Source organism: Malus domestica, chromosome 13 (assembly GCF_042453785.1).
Source record: "Malus domestica chromosome 13, GDT2T_hap1".
In the NCBI taxonomy this organism is placed as follows: Eukaryota; Viridiplantae; Streptophyta; class Magnoliopsida; order Rosales; family Rosaceae; genus Malus; species Malus domestica.
In genome coordinates, this window is record NC_091673.1 from 26,009,729 (window position 1) to 26,020,375 (window position 10,647).

At 40.5% G+C, this 10,647-nt stretch overlaps 1 protein-coding gene across 1 annotated transcript; it reads left to right on the forward strand.

Moving 5' to 3' along the window:
- The first annotated feature begins 4,340 nt into the window (after window positions 1–4,340).
- On the forward strand, window positions 4,341–5,943 carry LOC139190900 (uncharacterized). Its single transcript, XM_070811390.1, has 3 exons — window positions 4,341–4,706; window positions 4,782–4,902; window positions 5,672–5,943. The coding sequence occupies exons 1-3, from the start codon at window positions 4,341–4,343 to the stop codon at window positions 5,941–5,943; spliced, it is 759 nt and encodes a 252-aa protein (XP_070667491.1).
- The last annotated feature ends 4,704 nt before the right edge of the window (window positions 5,944–10,647 follow it).

Below are 10,647 nucleotides of genomic sequence, written 5' to 3' on the forward strand. Positions count from 1 at the left end.
TATTGGGTAGCTTATTTGTCTTTTCAGACCTCGGTAGCCTCTACGGGCATAAAGGTATTCTTCTTTGATTCCTTCAATACTTGCACAGTGTATCGTCGAGATGCAACCTAGTCAGACTTGATTTCTCCGACTCCTCGTTTCGAGATACGAATCATATTTTTTTATACTTGACGAAAGTCATGGCATCCAGCTTAATCAACCAAGGTCTCCCAAGAATCCCACTATAGGGAGATGGGTCACTTACGATGGTGAACGTCTTCTTTGAGACAACTGGTGGTGTTTTCACGTCAAGTGTGATTTGGCCGATGACAATCGAGGTATGCCCGTTGAATCTGGTGAGTACTTCCGCTCATCGTATAATTGTGCTTTCCAGGCCATTCTTCTAAATTACTGAGAGTTGAAGTAGATTGACTGCACTTCGATTGTCAACCATCATTCTGTCGACTATAACATGGGTGAGTTGAATAGATACTTGATAGGAGCGTATTTATGCGACTTAGTTAGCTTGTTTCTTGCATTTTCATAATTAGTTTGTGCTTATTTTAGTGTTTTAAGCTATTTTCGTATGTTTGTAGGTACAAATGACAAAGTTGGCAAGAAAGTGCAATTTGGAGCATTATGAGTGGAGCAAGATGGATGGACGAATTTGAAGTTCAAGAGGCTAGGAATGTGCTAAAAAGAGTGAATGAGTAAATCCAAGACAAAGAAGATAAGGAATTAGCTCAAAAGAAGGGACATTATCCAAAACATTATTCAATCTTATCTTATCCAAACAAACCTTATCTTATCTTATCCTTGCCTAATCTAGCTTTATCCTATCTTATTTTATCTAAATCAGTTTGTGCCTTAAATCTAGCTACAAGAGGACCTAAAAACCTGATTTCTAGAAGGCCTATCATTTCCCTACATTTATGCCGCACCCTTGCTCTTCTAGAACCCCTAAATTTGTGCCACATTATTCCCTCTAAAAGGACCTACAAATCTGGTGCCCCTTTATGTTCTAGAAGCCTTAGAATCTGCTGGAAACCTTAATCCTTTTCCTTTTAGATTTATGCCGAAACCTAGTTCTATTCCTCAAGGATTGTGCAATCCAAATCCTTAGGGATTGTGCCATGTATTTTAGCCTATAAATACACATCCCTGCCGCATAAATCAAAACACCCATGCCCTCATACATTCAGATATATTTGAGAGATTTCAGAGAGTTCAAAAGGTGAAATTGCATGGAGGAAGGAGAAGGAGAAGCTTGTGCCGTGGCTTGCAATCCAAGGGAGAGTTTGAAATCTGCCATTGGAGCTGCTGGGACGTTCTTTGTTCTTTCTATCCTTAGATTGTTTTCAATGTTGCTTTTAATTTGGTTTTATGTTTTTAAAGACATAAGGAACTAATCTCTTTTTAGTTGGAGGTGAATTCAAAGCCATGATTATATGGTTTATATGAATTGATTACATCCAGTTATTGTTTCTAAAGTCTTGAGTGTGATTTGCTTATCTACATTATCAAAACTTGTTTATGTATGTCAATTGAGGATACATACTTAGTTTGCATGCATAAATTTGATGCTAGAGTATAAGGGAGTTTCACCTAATCGTTATGAACTTATATTCACAAGTAGTAAAGGTTGCTAGTCACAATCATGTTAAGTAAAATCCTTGGCAGGAGTATCATGCTTTTCATAGTTATGAATGCCTCGTCAATACTTATGATTTTCAAAGAACTTAATGACCTTTGATATGTTTTCTATCATGCTTTTCATAGTTAAGGGATTTGATAAGGATAATTTGGTTATGATGCGTATCCCGTTCAATTCAATGAAATAAGGAAAATCTGATGGTTAATTTGTGCTGTCACGGTTAACTTAGGGTGTTGTCATTCATGGTTTAAAGGAACAATACTGTAAATTGGTTTATGTTTGCATATGTCATGTGTGGAGAATGACCATCTAACTAGCTTTTCACCCTTGAATTCACCTAAATTCGTTTTTAAATTGCTTTGTTTATGCAAGTTCTTTGTTTTAGTTTTAATTTCGTCAAAACAATTCCCCCTTTTATTAAGTGTGTTGGTTTAGTTAGAAACTTGTTTAAATCTATCCAAATTAGTGTTTAGAGTCAAGTAAGTTTAAATTCGTCCAAATAACTCTTTAAAGTCAGTTTTGAGTCTTTTTGATTGTTTTGTGCTACTTTGAGTTAGTTTAGTTTGTTTTTAGCCATATAAGTCTAGTTAAGAGTCTTAGAGTCTAGTTTTCTATTTTTAAGTTTAATTTTGTGTTTTTAAGTTAGTTTTTAGTAGATTAGCATCCCTAGTTAATCCCCGGTCTAGAACGATCCCTACTTGCATCTTTACTACAATTGTCATCAATAGGGTTTAATTTGTGTGTCGAGTTAATTTACACATCAATACTACTAGTGTGTCGTTATGTAGGAAGTCGACGCCTTCTACATCCTGCTCGGTGAAGCCAATGATGGATCCAGGTTGGGTGTCGACTGCTTGGATCTGTGAGACTAGTAGAGCCTGTTGGATCTTCCTCTTTTTGGAGTTGTTGGTGGCCCCCAAGTGCTCGAATTCGGCAAAGATGCCATTGATCCAGGTCATTTTAGTTGGTAGCTCTTCATGGGCATCTACATTCTTTCTAGGCTGCGCAGCTGGCTTGTCCAAGTATCTGTCGACCTTGCCTTCTTTCATGAGTTTCTCTAAGTAGTTCTTCCAAGTGTAGTAGTCGTCAGTTATGTAACTGGGTCCTCGGTGGAATGTGCAATACTTGGTGTGATCCAACTTGGAAGTATCTCCTTTGATTGTTTCGGCAGCTTGAAACATGGCTCGTTGTTGATGTCACTAAGGATTTGGTGGATCAGGATTGAGAACTTAGAGTAGTTCTTGGTTGTCGGGCCTTCCTTGGTCGTGGGTCGGTCCCTACACTTGGCCTCCTGCTTGCTTTTGTTGGACTACTTCTCGTCTTCCTTCTTTTAAGACATTATCGACTTTTGTCGAAGCTGCTCAGGCGCCTTGTTTGGTCATCGAGCCTTGTCCCAAAATGCATGCTCTTTTCCAGAGCGAAAAGGTCTACCAGAGTTAGATCTTCTTTCATGATCAACTTTCTGAACAATGGGTGGTCTGCTGGGAGTCCTTTTTGGACAACTGTACTTGCTATCGAGTCGTCACATCCGACTGTTTTTGCCTTCTTTGCTTTGAACCTCTTTACGTAGTCGCGGAGTGACTTTTTGGGTTCTTCTTCACGTTGAACAAGTGGTTAGACTTTTTCTTAATTGAGCAGTATGATGAGTATTCTTTGGTGAAAACCAAAGAAAAATCATCAAAACTCTGGATGGATCGCGGTGGCAGGGTGTGGAACCAATCTTGCACCTCGTCTTGCAAAGTGGTGGCAAATATCTTGCACATAAGAGCATCATTGTTTCGGTAAAGGATCATTATGCTTCGGTAGTGCTTCAAATGCCTCTTCGGAACTCCATCTCCTTTGAAAGATGTGAAATGTGGCATGCTAAACTTGCGCGGAGGCTCTGCCTGTTCGATCTTGTTCGTGAAGGGTGACTTGCTCATGTTGGACATGTCCCGTCATAATGCTTCATCGGCGATAATTGCTTATTTAAGAGCCTCTCTACCTCTTTCTGAATCTACCTTTTTTAGGGTAGTGGAGCCCTTGGCTGCCCTTAGTCGTGACCTGCTGGTCTAGGCTACTATTTTACGTGCTCGGCTGGTCTATGTCGCGGCAGCGGTGCATGTGGTATGTTCTTGGTAGGAGGAGGAATTCTTTACAGGCTGCCGGTTGAAGCTAGACTGAGTGATTGCTTCTCTCCATCTGTCTTGCTGCCTACTCCGATGTGATATAGATGATGGTCCTTGTAGGCCTAGTTGTGAATGAACGTTTTGCCTGGAAGGCTGCTCGATTTGGCTATGTGTATCTTATGAAGTACAAGTCAGAATCCTTTAAAAAGTTTAAAGAATTTAAGAATGAAGTCGAGAAGCAAAATGGGAAGCAAATAAAGATCCTAAGATCAAATCGAAAGGGAGAGTATCTAAGTAACGAGTTCTTAGATATCTCCAAGAGTGTGGAATAATATCAAAGTGGACTCCACCGGGAACTCCACAACTTAATGGAGTTTTTGAAAGGAGAAATCGAACCTTAATGAACATGGTTCATTCTATGATGAGTTCCGCCGATCTACTAGTAACATTCTAGGGATACGCTCTATATACATCATCTTACATGCTTAATAAAGTACCTTCCAAGTCAATTTCACAAACGCCCTATGAGATATGGCAGGGGAGAAAGCCAAGTCTTAATCATATTAAGATTTGGGGTTGTGAAGCATATGTCAAGAAACATGAAGCTACTACGCTTGAAGCAAGATCATAGGTGCTATTTTGTGGGATATCCTAGAGAAACTATGGGATATGAGTTCTACCATCCTGACGACCAGAAAGTCTTTGTCACCAGAACTGCTAAGTTTCTAGAGGACAAATTTGTTCTCAAACGAACTACAAGTAAAACGATGGAAATTAGTGAGATTAATGATGAACCACAAACAACCACTCAACAAGTTAACAACCCTGTACCTGAAGCCCTAGCTCCACATAGATTTGAACGGGTCAGCAAGCCACCTAAGAGGTATGGCTTGGATAATGACTTTGGGGAATTGCACATTTTGGGTGACAATGACAGAAAGAAAGACCCTAGAGACTACACTGAAGTAATATCCGACATTGATTCAAATAGATGACAATAGGCCATGAAATCCCAGATGGATTCCATGTATCAAAAATAGGTTTGGACTCTTGTAGACCCTTCAGAAGGTATAGTACCTGTTGGAAATAAATGGGTCTTCAAGAGGAAGATAGGCGCTAATGGGAACATAGAGACTTATAAGGCTAGACTAGTAGCAAAGGGTTATGGGTAACGATAAATGATTGACTATGAAGAAACCTTCTCTCCTGTAGCCATGATTAAGTCCACTATAGCTGCTTACCATGATCATGAGATATAGCAAATGGACGTGAAGACGACCTTTCTGAACAGCTACCTAGAGGAAGAGCTCTATATGACTCAACCCGAAGGTTTCTTTTCCAAGTATGAAAAAACTAAGGTATGCAAGCTTCAGAGGTCCATTTATGGACTTAAGCAAGCCTCCAAGAGCTGGAACGTTCGTTTTGACACTGAAATCAAATCGTTTGGTTTTACTCAAACCGAAGATGACAATTGTGTTTATCAAAAGGTCCTTGGGGATGCAATTGTATTCCTAGTGGTATATGTAGATGACATATTACTATTCGAGAATGACATTGCAATACTTTCTTTTATAAAAGTGTGGTTATCCAAAACTTTCCACATGAAAGATTTGGGAGATGCATCTTATGTGCTTAGGATAAAGCTATAACGTGATAGATCTAGAAAATTAATTGGATTATCCCTATCTATGTACATAGATAAGGTGCTAAGTAGGTTCCAGATGGAACAATCTAAGAAAGGTTCTCTTCCTGTGAGACATGGAATTAACCTTTCTAAATCCATATGACCTAAGACTCATGAAGAAATACTAGCAGATGAGTGTTGTTCCTTATGTTTCTACCATAGGAAGTCTCATGTATGCCATGATATGCACAAGGCCTGATATCGCATATGTTATGATCATTACTAGTCGATATCAATCTAACCCAGGATCAGAACACTGGGCAGTTGTCAAGACTATCCTTAAGTACTTAAGAAGAACTAAGGACATGTTCCTCTTTTATGAAGGAGCGACAGAGTTTCTAGTGGAAGCCTATACAGATGCAGATTTCCAATCTGACGTCGATGAAAGAAGTTTTAACTCCGGATATGTGTTCACTCTGAATGGTGGGGCTATCAGCTGGAAAAGCAAGAAACAATATGTAATTGCTGATTCCACGACAGAGGCTGAATATGTCGCTGCATCTGAAGTTGACAAATAAGCATTCTGGATGAAGAAGTTCATTACTGAACTTGGAGTGGTTCCAACCATTACATCACTAGTAACTTTGTACTATGATAATAGTGGGGCGATAACTCAAGCCAAGAAACCCAGGGCTCATTAAAAGAACAAGCATTTTGACAGACGTTGTAACATCATTAGAAGATATGCTGCTGAGGGGAAAGTCAACATCCTCAAGGTCGCCTCAGCCGATAACATAGCAGATCCACTGACGAAACCAATGTCTCAAATCCAACTTGACCGCCATATGGAAAATATTGGTATTAGATACATGGGAAGGTGGCTTTGAGTGCAAGTGGGAGATTGTTGGAAGTATGCCCACAAAGCCACTCATTTGATGTAGTAGCTTTTGGAATACTTATTGTGTTAAACTATTATATGTTTAATGAAGGACAATGCTTATTGTTAATCACTATTTATTGTATTATGTGTTTAAGCAATAAGAGAATCCAAGGAATGTATTTAATCTAAGAGAGAAGTGATCTGAGTAAGTTAGATTAACGAGACCTTTCTCTTATGTTCATTCCTAAAACGTTCCTAGCTAGAGGATTGGCAATTGGGCATTGACAATCCGCTAAGGTTAGTAAGTGTTATGTTAACTCAAGCGTGAGTATGACTAGTCTCAAGTCATTTAGTGTTGGACACTGAGACAAACGCATAGGTGCTCAAAATGGTAATCGAGTACATTGAACTACGATCAAAAGAAAGTTCAAACATACATGTCATGTAAAAACTCGTAAGTTGCAATATGCAAAGTAGTCATTTGATCTGAGGCATCATAGATATCTAATGGTTAGGTCATTGATCTTTGATCATGTCAAAGGCATTCCATCGAGAGTGTCCACGACATTGTTGGGGTCAAGCTATCTAGTCATGTAGGCATATGAATGCACAACAAGGGATCTCTAAGCTTCCATGGTGAGGGGAGAATACTCTGAGATATGATTCGGGAGTCTTTGGCCAAAGCATAAAAATATGACTTAGGAAGTTTATTCCAAATCATATTGAATTGAATCATATAGAGAAGTATCACATTAGATAGTAGACATGAAACAAACTATCACTTAAACAATGTGATTAAGAGTATTATATTATAGGAGGACCGTATTGCATTGTAATTGTGATTGGATAGGTTCTCCAACCACTTCTACTTAGCTTGGGTAGCCATGACATACTGTTAGGTGTCACTCATGGTTTGTGGAAGCCCTGAAGATTAGCAAACACTAATCTTCATCAAAGGGAGAATTGAAATGTAGTTTCAATTCACAATCGATCGTTAAGAGTAACAATCGCCCACTGCCTCTTTAATTGGAATCTAATGGATTGTACACTGAGTAAGGATGAAAGTGAAGAAATATAAATGAGATGGATAAGCAGTTAAATGGTTTAATTGAGAATGGTCAGGATTAATTAATTATACGAAAGGTTCGCTTTGTGCTTTCAAGTTAGTTTCGGGTCTTGGGGCCCAAAAAGGTTTTGGTCCACAAGGCCCATTATGTTTAAGCTGTATGGCAACTAAAACAAAATGGGCAATTAGCTCAATAACTAAAGGATGGCCGGCCATAGGGTGAGTGGTAGTGAACTTAGCATAATTGCAAGTTTGCCACTCAAATGTGAGGTGCTATAAAAGGAACTTTATAGCTTTACTACTTCAAGGGTTTTCTTTAAGGCAAAAGAGCAAAACTCTTTCTCTCTTTGTCTTCCAAAGAGGCCAGCCCCACTTATAGAAAAATAGCTAGCAATCTTCCTTCCTCTAGGTCATCCATTTCATCTTCACACCTCATCCTTGGTGTGGAGACTTAGAGACACCAAACTTTTGGTGTTCTTGGAGTTCCTCTCCTCAAATCCTCAAGGAGCAAAGGAGAAGCAAAGAAGCAACCATCCAAGGAGGAAAAGAGGTGACTTTAAGGCCCTCTACTTGGGTGAATCCCTTGTGTAAACCTTGGATGCAAGAGTCTTCTGCGAGTGTGTGATTCAACTCTCAATGAAAGCATCAATTTGTGGATGCAAATTTCTTCCTTCTTGTTCTTGGACGAAAATGCAGCTACAAAAACAATTAACACCTTAGGTCAAGGCCAAGAGCCTTATATGCCCACGATGATTTTTTTTTTTTGGGTGCTTTGGCTGAAGAACCTTCGATGCCAAAGTTAAAGTGTTTAGAGAATTTAGAGAATTTTACAAGAGAGTTGGAATTGGGTTTTGGAGAAAATGAGGTGGTATTTATAAGGGTGTGGTTGGCCCCCTTTGGAGAAGTGGGAACTGGCCACCGTTGGTATTTTTTGGTGTTAATCACCATGAATTAGCTAATTAATAAATTAATTGAGTAATAAATCAATTAATTAGCTAATTATTGTAATTTGGAAGAAATAATTTCGAAGTTACCTTGTGGGGAAGATTTGATGAGGGTTGATGAAATAGGTTTTGAATTAATACCTATTTTGATCACTTTTGACCTTGATTGGGGGATGATTGTCCGTTACTTGTGTGTAGAAATCCCAATGTGTCTTGAGGGAGTGTAATCTTGTCTTTTTAACCCAAGAATCCATGTGTCTCCTCCATATGTTTCTTGACTATTCTTACGAAGTTCACAAATCGTCGTCGTCGGATTCGGTCATAGTGATGTTATTCGTCAGAGTAAACTCTCGCCGAATCGATACCAAAGTGTAAGGGCACAAATAACTCAAAGCGAATATAAGTCTTAATAGTGAATGTGGTTCGACCGTCTGAATGCCGAACTCTAAATCCCACTTAGGAGTATCCAATCATAAAATAACTTGGCGTGCAATGCGCCAAGCTCAATAAACTGTAACACCTCACTTCGTCAAGAAGGCTAATGAGATTACCTCAATCAATAAAGATTCGGAAATCCTTTTCTACTGAGACTTGGATAAGTAACCAACCGTCCTCGCCGTAGTGCTGTTGATGCCAACAGAAGATACTGCGAGACCGGCTGATTCTACAATGACAGAGCTATCTATGCCGACTTAAGATATCACCGGTTGCTTTCACAATGCTGTTGATGCCAACGGAAGATGTGTCAGCAAAAAGAGAAAATAAAAATCTCAAAGTTGTTGAGAGAGTTTGCGCAGGGCAGTTGTGTGTTGAATTGGAGGAGGTTTATTTGTTGCACAGCCTCCTCTATTTATAGCACTGGATACCTTTAAAGTCGAGTCAAAACCCTACTCGGAGTAGGTCTTCTTCTCCTGATCAAACGCCAACTCGACCAGTCCTATTTTCTCTATGATTGTGAACGTAGTCCTTAATCGAGCCGGATTCGCTTTCGGGTTATTAATCCTGCCGAGACTCCTTATTGCACCAGGACTCGACTTGTCCTGCGTTATGACCTAGCCGTCCTAGGTTTGGAGGCCCACGATCCATGGTATCCTTGTTGTAAGGCCTCCCGGGCCGAGAATGATTCTATACTCGGCCCAAACTAATATTTTGGGCCCAAACTAATATTTTGGGCCCAAACATTGCCCCCTCGCTTCTGAGGCCTTCGACCTGAACCCTCTGGTCGAGCTCCAGCCTTGAAGAAGAGAAATTAAAACTCAAAACTCAAATGCTCTTATTCCCGAGGCGCATTTATTGAGCATGATTGCACGATCTTGATCTTGCTAACCACCACACTACGTGGCATTCTTTTATAGGGCTAGTCCCTAATAATGACGTTTGAAGCGTGCGGCTCCCTGAACCGTCATATCATCATGGCCTTATTGCTGAACACCACCATGCCGCGTCGATCTGCGAACCATTCAGCATCGTGTAGACGCCAAACCGTCTTTCACCATAAATCTCGCCGCCACACGCAATCGTGCGTCTCCCGAAATACGAAACCCTCGGTCTCCTCAACTGGATCTTCTGAATGTTCATAATGATTAGAGAATTTCTCGGTCGATTTTACCCTTCATTTTTGAATTTCGAACAATTGCCCTTCCCTCCATTGTCCTATAAATACCGAAATCCTCTCATTTGTACTTCTACGCTTTCCAATTTTTTGAATTTCTTGCCATTACTCTCCAGTGCATATCTTCCTTCCAAATTTTCGTCTTCAACCTTTAACCCAGAAAGTTCTTTTCTTGTTATTCCTTCAAACCATTCATCATGGCCTCCTTTATCTCCAAGCTTTCCAAGGAGTGTGACCAATGCCAGAAGATCATCGATCGGAGTTTAATCAAGACCATCCGGTTTGAGAACGACATGAGCACCCCTCATCAAATCTTGGGTCCTCTCTTTAAGGCGGCGGTGCCATCGACCATTACTGCACTTCTCCAGGAGCATTGCTTATCACCCTTGCTACAAGGGTTCAACTGGTCGAAGTGGGATGTAGCGAGGCCCCAAGGCTCTTGGCCTTCGACTACTACAACCTGGGCAACCTGGGTTGTTTGAATGGAAAAAATCTTCGACGAGCAATGGAAAGCCCTAGGCATCTACGACGCCATTCGCCTTTCATCTATGGAGGTCATTCTGGACAAGGAGCTCCTCCTAGCGGCTTTATGCTTTTGGTGTTCGGCCACTAACACCATGGTCCTCCCTCTTGGCCCCATTGGCCCCACCATCCTCGACCTTACTGCCACCCTGGGGACTTCCCCGACTGGAATCCCAGTCAACTCTGCCCTCCCTGGGTACCCGTCAAACCTTAATTTGAAGGTGCTTTTCGACAAACGGGCCCTTGAGACGCTAAGCA

Coding starts and splice junctions, on each gene's coding strand:
- LOC139190900 (XM_070811390.1), top strand. CDS start 4,341: ATGAAGCTACTACGCTTGAAGCAAGATCATAGGTGCTATTTTGTGGGA. Junction 4,707..4,781: donor ACCCTAGAGACTACACTGAA/GTAATATCCGAC, acceptor TATCAAAAATAG/GTTTGGACTCTTGTAGACCC. Junction 4,903..5,671: donor GGCTAGACTAGTAGCAAAGG/GTTATGGGTAAC, acceptor AATCTAACCCAG/GATCAGAACACTGGGCAGTT.